Source organism: Dipodomys ordii, unplaced genomic scaffold (assembly GCF_000151885.1).
Source record: "Dipodomys ordii isolate 6190 unplaced genomic scaffold, Dord_2.0 Scaffold32, whole genome shotgun sequence".
NCBI lineage: Eukaryota > Metazoa > Chordata > Mammalia > Rodentia > Heteromyidae > Dipodomys > Dipodomys ordii.
This window is the reverse complement of record NW_012267248.1, coordinates 3,178,531-3,193,931: the sequence shown is the minus strand read 5'-3', so window position 1 is coordinate 3,193,931 and position 15,401 is coordinate 3,178,531. Positions and strand designations below refer to the sequence as shown.

Genomic DNA, 15,401 nt, shown 5'->3' with positions numbered 1-15,401 from the left:
TGCATGCACGCACGCACGCACGCACACACACACACACACACACACACACACACCCTAGTTCAACCCTTAGGACCAGCATGCATGCATGCACGCACGCACGCACACACGCAAACACGCATGCACACACACACACACACACACACCCTAGTTCAACCCTTAGGACCAGCATGCACGCATGCACGCACGCACACACCCACGCAAACACGCACACGCGCGCATGCACACACACACACACATACCCTAACTGCTTTAGTGGTTACTATTATTGTATGTATTATTACAGTGGTATATTATTTTAAACCTTTTACTCAGGTTACCTTCCTGTTTCTTTTTAGACCTTTTCTTTGATCTCTGAGTTACACAGTTATCAAATATTTCAGGAATTTTTAAGAATGTTACTGATTTTTAATTTATTTTATTTTATTTTTTTTGCCAGTCCTGGAGCTTGGACTCTGGGCCTGGGCACTGTCCCTGAGCTTGTTTTGCTCAAGACTAGCACTGTATCACTTGAGCCACAGCACCATTTCTGGCTTTTTTTGTATATGTAGTAATGAGGTATCAAACCCAGGGCTTCATGCATGTGAGGCAAGCACTCTACCACTAAGCCACATTCCCAGCCCTTGATTTTTTAATCCTATTAGTAACAGAGATAATATAAATCTATCTTTTTAAATCTGAAATTATTGAATAGGCATGTTCTGCCTCCACACAAATTCCATATGCACTTGAGAAAGATGGGTGTCTGCTGTTGCAGGGTAGAATATTCTATAATTATCAGTTTCTGTTGGTTGATAGTGTTGCTCATATCTGCTATATTGTTGCTGATTTTCTGCCTATTTACCCATACAGAGAGACATTAAATTTGATAATGTGCAATTGTGCATTTCTCCTCAGTTGTTTTTGCTTCATGTGTTTTGAAGTTTGGTTTTTCACTAGTTGACTATAAAGGCAAACATCTTCAATGTTTTCTGTCCACTGTTTCTGACATCTCTTGCCTAATTTACGTGCTTTGTAGTAATTTTTAAAACTATGAACCTAGATTGTGGAACCTTTTGAGTTCCCTCAAAACAAGAGGAACTTGTACACATGCACACTTACATTTCTGCCCAACTTCAGAGCAATAGTTTCCTTTAGCACAGGCAGTCTTCCCTGCTGCTCCAGAAGCTGAGGGGATGAGGATGTGAGGGAACAGACAGCTCCAGTCACAGTTTGCCTGGTGCTAAGTCTATGCTTTTGGGGAGTCTCAACTTTATGTCTCCCTCCTGGTTCTTCTACCCTGTCAGGACCTAAGTTTTCTTGGCTTCTCTGCTGCTCCTCCCTCACCTGAGGCTGTCAAAAGAAAATTCACATTCTTCTAGTTACTCTGGATTTTGGCTTCCATTGAATTTTTTGCTTTTCCTTTTTAAAACTCAAATTTCAATTTCTGAATACAATTATAGTATATTTTTTCCCTGTATATTGTGAAAGCTGTTTTTTTGTTGGGTCCACACCAGACACATTGCTAGAAATAAAATGGAACTTGTTGGTTAACAGTTCCAAGTTCCCACAGGTCCCTCCCTGATCCAGAAGCAATAAACACAGTGAGAACAGCTGATGAGGACTCAGGCTGGCCTGACATCCAGGCTCATCTACTAGCAGAGAGAACTCAACAGCTTCCTGACCATCCTGTGCTTCAGTTTCCTCATAGGGGTGAGGAGAAATTGAGGAGGGAATCAATGAAGAGCCTTACCACAAGGACAGGTCTTGGGAAGGGTGATACAGGTCTTCTCATTGCTTGATGAAAGCTGCAATGAGCAACAGCAGCCCTTACTCAATGGTCCCCTCATTCCAGCTGTCATGACAGTGCAGTGAACACAACCTGTGCTTGCACTGACGGAGAGAACAAGCCAGTCACTGAGCATGCACCCGCTGCCACGTAGATAGGCTGTGCAGGCCAGAATGCCAGCAAATGGTGAGCTGAGGAACATCATCAGTGCACAGACCCACACATACACAAATGAAGAAATCAGAAAACAAGTGACTACAAATAAACAGATTTTAAAATTCAGTATTGCTTAGGGAGGACAGTCATCGAGTGTTCCAACAGCCATCTGAAGCCAGTAGTCCTGGTTATTAAAAATCACAAAGTTGTACATATGTTCACCTCCTTTGTGAAAATCATGCTCATTCTCTCTCCAGGAAACAGGGCTGTCTGCAAAGCCTTGAACTGACAAGGTAATCCACGGAGCCAGCTTTGGTTCATCAAAGTAATGACTGAAAAAGACAGATCATCCTTAACAAAATGGGAGATGGAGGAATGTCCATACTTACTTTTTAAAAATACATTCACTGTTGAAAACGAACTTTATCACTTGGTGGGGAGGGGGGATGTAGAGGGAGGAGTTTGGGAGGTATGGAGGGAAGGGATAGTAGGGGAAAAACAAAGGTGTGGCTAACAATGCTTGATAGGAAATGTACTCATTACCTTACTCATATAACTGTAACCCCTCCGTACAGTATCTTTACAATTAAAAAAAAAGAATCTATTCAGGATGTTCTAATGATCTTAGAGTCTGGCTTTAACTTATACAAACTAGCAGGTGCAGAGTAAGTTCCTAATGCTATATTGTAAGTTCCATAAAGATCAACACACTACACACAAAACAAAAGTCACAGTTCTCCCCCTACTTCTGGAACATTGCTGAAGACTCAAAGAACCATGTTAGGGGTTCAGCTAAGGGTAGAACACTTGTCTAGTGTGTGCAAGGCCTGGACTTGATGCTCAGTGCCACAAAACAAACCAACAATGACAAAAAAAAACCCAAACCACAAAACCCCACACAGTATATAAGGATGTTTGTAGAATGTCACAGAGTAATTCACCAAATTCATCAAAAACTGTCCCTTTTATTGTAGAAAACGAAAGTACTAAGCTAATAAATAGAAAAAAAAAAGATACTGGGTTCAAAAGAGAAAACCCAGTCACAAGTGCCTCAAATTTGCAATACTAGCTACTCAGGAGGCTGAGTAGTTAGAGAAGTTTGAAGCCAGCCTGGGCAGAAAAGCTGACAAGCCTCCATTCCAATGAACAAACCAAAATTTGGGCTGGAGGAATGGTACAAGTGGTAAAGTGGCAAGCTGAAGAACATGAGTTCAAACCGCACTGGTGACTAAGACAGGGATGGGGAGAACACTGAAGACTTTAATATGAAGGTATTTTAAAAGGACAGAGAAAACACTAAACAGGATAATTCTCTGTCCTCACATTAGATCCAACGCACACATTGTATTTATAGTTATATATGACCTCCCCACATGACAAAAAAAAAAACAAAAAATAAAAACCCTACCACTCTATTCAACACTTAGCATACTGTTAGTGCTTAGTGAGTCAAAGAACTCCAATGCTGGACAAATCTTAGGTATGTTTGGGCTGATCAACTCTCTTCTACCCTATTTCTGTCCACACCATTTCAGATTAAACATTTTGTACATCTCTAGTACTAAAAGTTAAATGTAATTCATCCCACATTCATTTTTGGGGGGTTTGTTTTTTTTGAGTGATGTTCTAACTGATTGCATCAAAATGGCTCAGAGTAGAGAAGCAGGAGAAAGAGTAGCTTGTCTGCTCCAAACCTCTGCCTACCTTTTCATTAGAACAGGTGACTGACTCTAGCACATTTCTCAGCAAAGATGACTAACCCAGATGAAACATAACATTTCTACACTAGATCCCAGGCCAAGAAAAGGGGCATGCCGTATGCTCAGTAGGCCACTAGGGCACAAAAAAAAAAAAAAATGTAAAAAAGGTGCTTACCACAGCCGTTCCAGCAGGACACAGATCTTCTCTGGAAGGATGAGGCCAGTGATTGTACACAAGCAAGCCCTGGCCACCACTGTGCTTGGCTGGGGACAGCAGTAGGTTGACACAAAATTATTAGGCTCATTATTTCTATCATGGAAAAAAAGAGGAGATATTCAGAACTACTGTGGAATCACATCCTAAGGAGTACATGTCTAACAAAATAAAACAGCAGGGCACAGCCCTGCCCAATTCCCAAGTGTAGATACCTACAGGTCTGCATTACAGAAGACTGCGCCCAGCCACTCAAAGAGCTCTGGGGCACCGCAGGATGACTCTGGCTCTCCTTTAAGCTCACTGCTCTGCAGCACCGGGCACTGCAAATCATTCACTGTGCTCAGCTCTACTTTAGGTTGATGCTTCTGAATTTGGTATTTGGAAAAGTATGACATCATTGTTGAATCTGTTGCACCTTCAAACACACACATATAAGACTGTGTGAAAATCACAAACAACTCTAGTGAATCCCCAGAAGTAATTCGTTCCCTTTCAGCACCATGGGAGACTGGTAGAATTAACATGGCAGATGTGCAAAACGGGGTTCAGCTTAGATCATTAAATCTGCTAACTGTTGCTCATACCACACTTCCGTAAACACTTAGATTCTTTCATGCTTTTCCAGGAAATACACAGTGCTTTCGGACCTGCTCTAAATTACTTTCATTTGCTCCAAGAAGAACATTTCAACTCTATACACAAAACCCAAGTGTATGAATATTACTGAACTACAGTATAATCTATACAGTAAACCTAAGAGACAACCAATGACAACTTCCCACAGAAAAATAGTTAATGTAGGCAACAACCTTGGGAGGTAAGAATAGAAGGCCCTCCACAGGACAGGGCAGCCTGCTTACTGCCCAGTGTCACACCTTCTGTCTCCTCCCACACAGAAGCACGCTCTCTGCCCAGTAGAAATCATCTTGGGTTTTTTATTCCATTCCAAGATGGAACCTTCTGTGTGTGCGAGCATCATTGGCCAATTTTGTGTCATTCTGGGACCTGGGACTAGGTGAACTGCTGCAAGTGCCAACTCTCACAAGATGGTGAATTTCAGGTGTCATGTTAAGTGGAGAGCAGGTAAAGCACTGTCTTTGGGTGTGTGTGAGGGTATCCACACACTGCCATGGCAGTGAAGGGACTGCCCTTGATGGAGGTGTGCATCATCTGGCTGGCTGGGAGCCCAGGACAAGCAAAGGGACAGTGGAAAGGGAAATTTGATCTCTCTTCTGGAGATGGTACGTTCTGGAGAACATAAAGCCCTTCTACAATTTATTAAGAAAGGTGGAAAAATCATGAATATAACCTTGATATAACTCCAGACATGCCTCCAACTTCTCTGTCCTTGGGACTCCAGGACTTGTACACATGGTCCCCTAAGTTCTCAGACCTGTGGCCTTGGACTGAGGAAGGCCAACAGCTTGTCTGCTTCTGAGGCTTCCAGACTTGGGTGGGCATTTCTAGTCTCTAGCTTACAGATGGCTGTGACAGACTTCTTGTCCTCCACATGGTATAAACAGTTTCTTCTATTGAGTTGGTCACTGTCTGCCTGTCTCTCTTTCCTAGGATGACTGCTATACAAATGAAATCCTTTGTCTTGGACAGGAGTTGCTACTTTATTAGCTGGCAGACTGAATCTCAGAATCCACAGTTCCTGAAAAGCTCTGAAAGCAGTCAGAAGGCTTAGAAGCAGAAAGCCACATAAACTCCACTGCAGAGAAGACTTCAAGAGATGGTGACTTCTGTAAATCTCTCCCCCTTCTGCCTACCACATGCTTCACTAAGTGACATGGATCTTCACAGAACTAGGATCTAGGGAAGCAACCTTGCTTGGCTGTGACCAGAAGTCTCCCACAAGGAGCAGAAGAACATGAACATTTCCAAAATGGACCCACATGCTTCCCCAACCTCCCAAACAAGAGCACTATACCATCATACTTCCTCATGAGTGGATCATATATAGTTGGCCAAAGACATAATGCTTGAATAGGAGCAATGGTAAGCAGATTAACAAACTTAATAAACAAACCTAATGAACATCAAAATTTAAACTAAATTTAGTGTTGTAGTCAACTACAAGTTACAAGTTTGAAATGACACTTAATGGTATACCTCTGTTAGTGCCACTAGCAATGAGCAAACAGATCACATAGGTCTGTATAACTAGGGGTCTCGTGAAACACTGTAGCCAAGACTACAAGGTGAGCTGGAGGAAAGGAAGCGGAGAAACAGGGGAAAGCTGCCTTCTTTGAACTCAGTTTTAGGATGTCTGAATCTACAGAGAATCCACGAAGATTTAGGCAAATGTTTTCAGACCTAGCTTATTCTGAACTATGGTTCTCAGACCAAGACAAGCAGCTTTTTAAATAATGTTTGAACAAAATACCCTTCACTAAAGTGATGAATAAAAAAAATCAACAGTTATTAGCTTTCAAAATCATCATTGTGTTAAGAGCCTGGAGCCATAGGCTCATGCCTGTAAGTTTAGCATTCAGAATGCTAAGATTTGAGGATTGAGGTTTCAAACCCATCCAGACAGAAAAGTCCATGAGACTCTTATCTCCAGCTAACTAACAATAAGCCAGAAATGGAGCTGTGACAATCTTGAGCAAAAAAACCATTCACTGAGATCATGAAGCCCTGAGTTTAAGCTCTAGATTGGAACATACACACATACAAAAATCATTATACCATTACAAATATTTGTTCTTCATACCTGTAGAATGCCAAGCCAAAAGGAAATCAAACTTCAAAGGCTTCTTTTCTTTGAAGGACCAACATATTCTTTTATACTTCTTAGACTCCAACATAAAGGATGAATCCATCAAATCAATGGAAACAACTTAAAAGTAGAAAAAAGAACAGATATTTCATTCTGATATACATAGTGTGCACATTTTTACAAAGTTTATTATACTGAAAATGATGTTGCTCTTCTTCACTCCTTCAGTTCATCAAGTCTAAACTATCTTTGCAGTGGGTATTTCTAGAATAAGAGCTGTCAACAACAAGTATTATCTTTCTCAGATCAACAAACTAGAACAGGGGTCCCCTGAATCCACTGTGGATGCGGCAGCTTTAACCACTGCTATCCACACTGGATAGTCAGCTGACCAAAAGACTTAGGAAAACTAAAGGAATTCTTTATTAAGAATCAATTGTGAAGCCAGGTTGTCAGTGGCTCAAAATCTAGCTACTCAGGAGGCTGGGGATTTGAAAATCAGTTGAAAGCTGGCTCAGGTTGGAAAGTCTGTGAGCCTCTTATCTCCAATAATCTACCAAAAAACGTTAAAGTGGAGCTTTGGCTCAAGTGATACAGCACCAGCCTTGAGAAAAAAAGCTAAACACAGTGCCTAGGTCTTTAATTCAAATTACTGAGGTTTGAAAAAAAACACAAAACATAGCAGCTGAAGCTGAAGAGAAGTCAATTCCACAGCAGTCTCTTTTTCCCTCTGTGAAGTTCAATCCATAACAGCTCAAGTCCCACTTTCACTGGCAAGAAACACAAGCCATGTTTTCTGAACCAAGGTCAGAGGGGTCCTAACCCCGACTGTCCTGCTATGGGAGGATGACAGTTTGGGAGCACTGCCAGACTGGGGAGAATACTCACTGAACTTCCTAATTTTTCTGCCAGAATACTGAGAGGGATGACCTTGAAGTCCAGTTTCTTCATAAGTGTCTTTATCCAGGGATAAAATCAACTTCCCTATAAAACAAAGAGTAGTTCCCATAAGAGAGATGCAAAAATTTCCCTGCTACCAGCATAACTATCCAACTATCAAGACCTGATTTATAACACACAGCCACATGAATATGCAGGTAGATACATAGGTATTAACTTGTGTATATTCATCAGTACTATTAACAGCAGTATAGAAATTATCTAAATTTCTATTAAGAAATTATTTTTAAAAAATCATAACATACATACTATTTCAAATATTTCCTTGTGCTTTGGAAGTACTGGGGTTTGATCACAAACCTTGTATCACCTGAATCATAGAGCAGACTCTTTTTTGCTTTAGTTTTCTTTCTTTCTTTTTTATGGTGAGTCTTGAGGCTTGAACTCAGGGCCTGGGCACTGTCCCTGAGCTATTTCATTCAAGGCTATCCCTTACCAATATGAGCCACAATGCTACTTCTGGTTTTCTGGTGGTTAATTGGAGGTAAGAGTCTCCTGCAGCCAGGTGCCGCTGGCTCACGGCTGTAATCCTAGCTCCTCAGGAGGCTGAGATCTGAGGATCACCGTTCAAAGCCAGCCTGGGCAGGAAAGTTTGAGACTCTTATCACCAGAAAACAGGAAGTGGTGCTGTGACTCAAGTGGTAAAGAGCTCACCTTGAGTTCAAGCCCCATGACTGACCAAAACAAAACAAAAGTCTCATGGACTTTCCTGCCCATGCTGCCTTTGAGCTACAATCCTCAGATCTCAGCCTCTTGAGTAGCTAAGGTTACAGGCATAAGCCACCAGCGCCAGGCTACTTTAGTTGTGTTTCAGATAACATTTTTCTTTTTCCTCAGCCTTAGACAATGATCCTTCCATATTTGAATCCTGGGTAGCTGAGATTATAGACAAGAACCACATCAGTTGGTTGAGATGAGAATCTCACTAACTTCTATGCACGCTGGACTCAAATCTTAAACCTCTCCATCTCTACCTCTTGGGTAGCTGAGATTATAGGTGTGCTTTAACATAATTGGGCCTCAAATATCTTTAAAAAATTAAAATCTGTAAGTTACAATCATGTGTGGTGGTACATTTCTATCAGTCCAGCACTACAGCAGCTAAACTACAAGATCTGGAGTTCAAGGCAGTTGAAGTAAGTTCCATGCCTTCCTGGGCTACATGGTAACTTCCTGCTCAAAAACAAACAAATTTAAAAATTTGTGAGAATTCTATGCACTGATATGGAAAGACAATTATGATGTGTAACTCCAGGAAAAAGAACGTTGAATACCAATGCAGCACAATGTAATTCAAGTATAAAAACATTTACATATGTTGATAAAATCATAGAACATGCTGGAAGAATTAACATCAAACTGTTCATTCTAAGAATGGAAGTAAGTCAGGATGATCTAGAGACCATCACTTTACTCTGTATAGATCTACATGGTTGGATCTTTTTTTAAAAAATTATTTTTTATTTTTCTTAGGTAATTCTACAAAGGAGTTATCATTCAAAAAATCAGCTCATAGGTACAATGCATCTTGATCAATAGCACCACTTTCATCGATCTCTCCTTCCCCATCAACACAATGCCTCACTTCAGTTTTATTACTTTCATATGATATGCATTGAATACTATATGTACATTCTTCCCCCTCCCTGACCTTCTTACATACAACTTTCAAGTACCAGTTTCCTGGTACCCATTTTTTTGTATTCCTTTTTTTAAAGAAGTACAATGTTGGAATGAATTCTCCCCTGAAAATATCACATTTCAGCTAATAAATTTGTATATAATTGTATATAACTCCACTTATGTGAATCTGTAACATTTCTAAATTAGTCCTAGCTTCTACATAGGAGATAAAACATGCATACTTTGTCTCCCTTGGCCTGACATACTTCACTCTTTTCCAGATCTACTCATTTCTCTGCAAGTTATATAATATTATTCTTCCTAATAGATGAGTAAAATTCCACTGGGTATATAGACCACATTTTCTGGATCAGTTCATCCACTGAGGGGCACCGTGGCTGATTCCATCCTTGGCTATGATACATAGTCCCACAATGAACATGACTGTGCAAGTGGCTTTACTATATTCTCATTTGTAATCTTTTGGATGAATTCCTGAGTGGTATTGTTGGTATTACAGAATGCATTTTTTTGGGGGGGGGGTCCAGTCATGGGGCCTGAACTCTGGGCTTGGGCACTGTCCCTCAGCTCTTTAGCTCAAGGCTAGCGCTCTATCACTTGAGCCACAGCGCCACTTCCAGCTTTTTTCTTTTTGCTTATGTGGTGCTGAGGAATCGAACTCAGGGCCTCAGGCATGTAAGGCAAGTGCTCTACCACTGAGCCACCTTCTCAGCCCCAGAATGCATTTTTTTATAACGAAAGGGAAAAAGAAAACAATTACCATTGGGTAGCAGACCAACAGTATTATCTTCATCAATATTTGTATTGAATGTCAGTGCATAGCAGGAACCTGTAAGAGAAAGTTAGGAGGAAGAATTAAAACACAGAAGACATCACAAGTTAATGCATTAATTTCATGAGGACAGATCTTCCAGCCACCACACCCCATGTAGCTCAGTGACCAACACACACAAGGGAAGCTGGAAGACATGGAAGGCTGAGCTCCAGCCAGCTCACTCCCCTCCATCAAGTTTTCTATCCTCAGGCAGAAAAATAACGTCGAATGGAACTTAGTCTCTACAGGTGTTAGCAGAAAGGCACCAAGAAAAAGAGCAGGTAGGCAAATACTCCTCAGAGACAGTTCTAGGTTAATAATCAAAAGCTACTCAGTCTTTCTTCATGGGTTACACAGGGATCAGGGGCCTACCTCTTAGATGTAGGATATGAGATATTGAAAAGTGCCTGCCACAAAGTGTCCATGCCATTAACAAAATAACCTCAGACTTTACAGCGGAAAATGCTGATGTAAACAGATGACATGTCCAGCTTCACATGGAGCCCCCAGAGTGACCAGTGATATAGTAACCAGACTTCATAAGCAGGCAGCTACAACAGTGTATGTCCATATATACATGGTGATTAGCTTCTGAGAGGAGGGTGGAATCCCTACAGACACTCTGAAATACAACTTCAAACAATGAATCCAAGAGAACAACTGAAACAAACTAGTCATTATAGTAGATAAAATTGGGACTGAGGGAAACAGAATGAGGTCAGGGACACAAAATCTAAGAAGATTCTCAGGACAGTGTAATCAGAAACTACCACTTAACAGGACTGCAGCAAATGGTAGGACAGGAAAAATGAAGGACAGAGTAATACACACAAGACTACAGATCCTTTCCAAACAAGCGTGTTAGCACTGGTGGTTCATAACTATTATCTTACCTACTCAAAAGACTGCTATCACAGTGCAAAGCCAGTCCAGGCAAGAAAGTTCATGCAACTGTTATCTCCATTTAAATACCAAACATGGGGTTTGGCTCAAAGGGTAGAATGCTAGTGGAAGAAGCTAAGGAACAGCACCCAGTGGGTGAGTTCAAGCCCTGGTACAGGCACAAAAAACAAACAGAACAATTAAAAAAAATAGTCCCAATAACATGCTACAGTCTCCTTGTAGTTCCTCATCTTGCCTTGTTCATTATGTGGGATCATGGTTTATTTGTTTTTTACCTTTCCTTACAAAAGTGTTGATGAATTCATGTGTAATTAATTCATGAAGAGGTAAATTCTTCACAGAGTAATAGGGTCCAGTTTCCATGACCAGGCTTTTCAGTTCTTTTGGTAATATCCCACATTCAGGAATGAGAAATGACACCTATTGCAATACATAATACATTTTCATGAAGATTAACCTCAGATTTTTGGAAGTGAGTGTTGCTATTTCTTCACCAGGTTTGCTGGCAACAAACCTCTGAAGTTAACAGACCAAACAGAGAAATTTAACAACTCAAGTTGTTCACTCCTGCATGGCAACCTAATAGTACAGTAAAGAAATTAAGCAGAAACTTTTTTTTTGTCGGTCGTGGGGCTTGAACCCTAGGCCTGGGCGCTGTCCCTCGGCTCTTCACCTCAAGGAGAGTGCTCTACCACTTGAGCCACAGTGCCACTTCCGGTTTAAGCAAAAACATTTTAATTGGAAGATCTTGCTTGCATTTTACCTTTTGCATATGAGCAATATACTTCAGGTTCTGTTTCTCTTGCTACTTTGTTTTCAAAGAAATGCAATTGGAGAGGCTATTTATTGCCAGGTTTACCTTGGAATCCAAGGAGCACAGGGAATTTAGGAACTCTCAATTATTAATACGCTCCTCAGAGAGCAAAGGGCTCCTGCAGGGTTCAATGTTCTAGAGATGCCACAGGTCAGCCCAGACCTTTCAGGGCAAAACAACTTGACCTACTGACTGAGATGAGCTTTACAAGCAAACCAACAACGTGAAATACCAGCAGATTCCAGCTGTTGCTCAAGTGCTCACACTGAGGCCCAGCCTTAAAGCTCCATCACCAACACCAATGTGTTTCTGAGGGAGCGGGTTACTTAATGTCTGGGACATATCAAACTAACCAATTTCAAATATAAAATGCTTAAACTCGTGCCATCTTAGTTAGGTTTGGGGAATTTCTCGATTATCAAATCGGCTCCCATCAACGGGTTAGCAAAGCAGGTGGCTTCTTGAGCCAGGGCAGGACAAGGGGCTGGGAAGAGGCGGGGGTAGACCAGCTGGCCACAGAGGGAATCGGGCTGTGGGAGGACACTGCGGTGGGAAGGAGGCACGAGACACCAGCCGATTTCATGTGGACAGCTGCACCTCAGGACAGGCACAGCTGCCCAACTGCCCCGTCCCCGCCCAGCCCCTCACAGGGCTCTCAGAAACAATATTCCGGCTGCTGGGACCCGTTAGAAGTTAAGACGCGCTTTGGACAGCAAGAACCAGACTCTGCGGGTCCTACCCTCAAAGGAGCCCTGCCAGCACGGCATCCTGGGAGTTGTAGTCCTGCACTGCAGAGCTCTACGGGGCCAGAGCACCGCGGAGACTACAACTCCCAGGATGCCTAGTGATGGCCCGCCCCTCACCGACAGGGAGACTACCGCCACGCGAAGAGTGGTGAGACGTTTCCCCAAACCCTGTCGCGGCCTTAGCGTGCACGGAGGACGCCGGCTCACCCGGTAATTGTGATAGTGCGCCTCCACTAGATGCCGGTGGCGTGACTTGTGGTGGCTGAAGTTGGATCTCTCGCAGACTAGCAAGTGCCGGGGCGCCTCTCGAAGCCTTCGCAGCGTGGTCATAGTCTCCACCGCTCTGGGACTGCGCTCAGCGCCAGCTCTGGGGCTCCTCCCTTTTTCCTCTTCCCGCCCCTTGGCCACGCCCATGGGTCCCTAAGCCAATCAGTCACCGGCACCGCCTTTATGCCTCTCCCACCCAGGCCACCCTGACCGTGCGCAGTGCTGCCTCCGGACGACTGTCCTGGGCCCCTGCAAAGTTGAATGCTGGGGAAGTATCCGTGCGGGAAGCTCCCTGTTGGTGTCTGCAGCCGTCAATCCACTCGTGGAGAAGCACCTTTCTGGCTCGCGGGAAGCTAGTAGGAACCTTTTTAAAGCATTTCCTTTCTTCCCTCCATCCCTTAGTTCTTCTGAACCCCTTGGCTGGTGGCTGAGCTGCCCCTACTTGCTTGGGCTGGACCCCCACCCCCACCCCGCTCCCACCGGTCCCCGTTCCCTTGGATCGTAGAAAGAAGGACATTTTTGGAAAGTCCCAACACAGCCCAGAAATTCAGCCACCAAGTTCAGTGGTCGTAACGCAGTTTGGGTGTACTTTTCTGACTCCACATGGTCTGTTTTTGCAAGATTTTCTTGTTATCCAAAAAGTCAAGACGTTTGAGAAGGAAAATAATACATGGGTTTTGAATTTTAGTCCTGAAATAAAACTCTTTTGGAACTACTTTAAAAAAAAATTACCGCATCCTGGCTCAAGCCTGTAGTAAGCCTAGCTACTCAAGCAAGAGGCTGAGATCTGAAGATGGCAGTTGAAAGCCAGGCCAAGCAGGAAAGTCCATGAGACCCTTATCTCCACTGAACCCCCAGGAAATCGGAAGTTGCACTTGGCTCAAAGTAATAGAGCAGTGGCCTTGAGCTGAACAGATCAGGGACAGAGCCCAAGTGCAGAGTTCAAGCCCCTCGACCGAAAAGAATAAATTTATCATAATGATAAATTGTTCTTCCATTTTTTAAATAAACCCCAAATATTACAACACTATATGGTTCTTAAACCAGATAGTTCATAGCTCCAATTTTGCACAGCGAGGTTGCACAGCATTCTACAAGAGTAGGAATAATGAAGCTAAGTAATTTACAAGGCAAATAATAAAAATATTGAAAACTGAAACCATTTTTTTAAATATGTGTAATTGTATTTTTATTATTTAGATCTTTTACGGAAGGGTTACCATTGCACAAGTCAGGTAATGAGTACATTTCTTTTCTGGACAATGTTACCCTTCCTTCACTTCACCCAGGTTCCTGGTATCCCCCTCCAGTCCCTGCACACAATTTACATAACTCCTTTTCTCACATAGTGTATACTGAACAACATGATTGTGTTTCTTCATCCTTCCTCCATTTCTGTGCCTACCTTTGTCCTCACTAAAAAGAAAAACAAAACATACCATCAACAACAATAAAAAAAAAACCCACCATATTGTTTTGTGTGTTGTGAGTGTTGTTGTAGTGGTCCTGGGGCTGATACTTGGGCCTGGGTGCTATCTCTGAGTTCCTTTATGCTCAAGGCTATGGCTCTATCATGTGAGCCACAGCACCACGTCACAAAACCCATGTTTTCATTTTTTGAATTTCATTTGGATAAATAGTAATTTAAATGTTCAGAAGAGTTACTCCTTTGAGTTCTTCTCCTGAAAGTATCTTCCTTTACTCAGACTGTGTGTGAATGCCTGAAGTCCTGCAAAGGTTATCATGTCCAGTTATATTTTATATGTACCTTCCACATGTGAAAGAAAATATGAGTTGTGTTTCTTTCTGAGCTTGGCTTACCTTACTTAACATGACTTATTCTAGGTCTATCCATTTCCCTGCAAGTGACATACTCTTATTCTAAAGGATGAATAAAATTCCACTGTATATATGTACCACTCTTTATTTATTTACTCATCTATGAAATGAGTCATCTTTTCAGAAGATTATGGGAAGCAATTGCTGTGATATTAAAAAAAAAAAAAGGTGTGGGGAGGAAGCACAAAAACTCAAGTGAATCCCAGGCAGGTTAAATGAGGGAAAGGGAAACATGGGAAATTGCAGCCAGGAATCAAGCACTGAATCACTGAGTAACTCTATTAGAAACACACAGGCACTGTTTTCTTTGCTTAAAACATTATGTCCTCTCATATGATACATTAGTAGTAAAGAGAGGAGAAAATAAAGGAAAAGGAAGCCTGGTGCCTGTGGCTCATGCCAATAAACCTAGCTACTCAGGAGGCTGAGGTCTCTGGATTGTGGTTCAAACCCAGCCTGGGCAAGAAATTCCGTTAACCACCAACAAACCAGACATGGCGCTATGACCGACGTGGTAGAATGCTCGCTGCCAGCTAAAAAGCTCAGGGACAGCACCCAGGACCAGAGTTCAAGCCCCACAAAAAAAGGAAAAAGATCAGCTCTTTCCCTCTGAATCTGAACTTGCCCCCCTTGCCAAAAGTAGTGTGCTCTGGAAACTAAGGATATATGAAAGAAAGACACAAACTGGGAGGGAAACACTCAGAAATAGGACTTCACTGGATATAAAATATGTTTTAAACAATTATCTAAAGATGGACACCTGTCTTGAAAGGAAGGTGTGGCAGAATCCATCCTGTTTGAAGGGGAATGAGCAGGCTAACCTTGACAACTCTAGCCCCAATTGATGAAAC

General features: G+C 42.3%; 1 protein-coding gene across 1 annotated transcript; it reads right to left on the bottom strand.

Annotated features, from left to right (window-relative positions):
• Nucleotides 1-616: 616 nt before the first annotated feature.
• On the bottom strand, nt 617-12,775 carry LOC105985881 (ribonuclease P protein subunit p40-like). The gene is made up of 8 exons (XM_013016604.1): nt 12,652-12,775; nt 11,160-11,304; nt 9,928-9,996; nt 7,452-7,547; nt 6,558-6,683; nt 4,055-4,253; nt 3,797-3,931; nt 617-2,253 (listed from the first exon to the last, which is right to left on the bottom strand). Exons 1-8 carry the CDS (start codon nt 12,772-12,774, stop codon nt 2,055-2,057), a joined length of 1,092 nt encoding a protein of 363 aa, XP_012872058.1. The 5' UTR covers nt 12,775; the 3' UTR covers nt 617-2,054.
• Nucleotides 12,776-15,401: the final 2,626 nt, after the last annotated feature.

What these genes read in the sequence shown, in the direction of transcription:
- LOC105985881 (XM_013016604.1), bottom strand. Translation starts at nt 12,774, where the DNA reads ATGACCACGCTGCGAAGGCTTCGAGAGGCGCCCCGGCACTTGCTAGTC. An exon ending in TGTTGGTCTGCTACCCAATG is followed by an intron (nt 7,548 to 9,927) that starts GTAATTGTTTTC and finishes TTTGTTTTATAG; the next exon opens with GGAAGTTGATTTTATCCCTG. An exon ending in TTTGGCTTGGCATTCTACAG is followed by an intron (nt 4,254 to 6,557) that starts GTATGAAGAACA and finishes GTGTGTTTGAAG; the next exon opens with GTGCAACAGATTCAACAATG.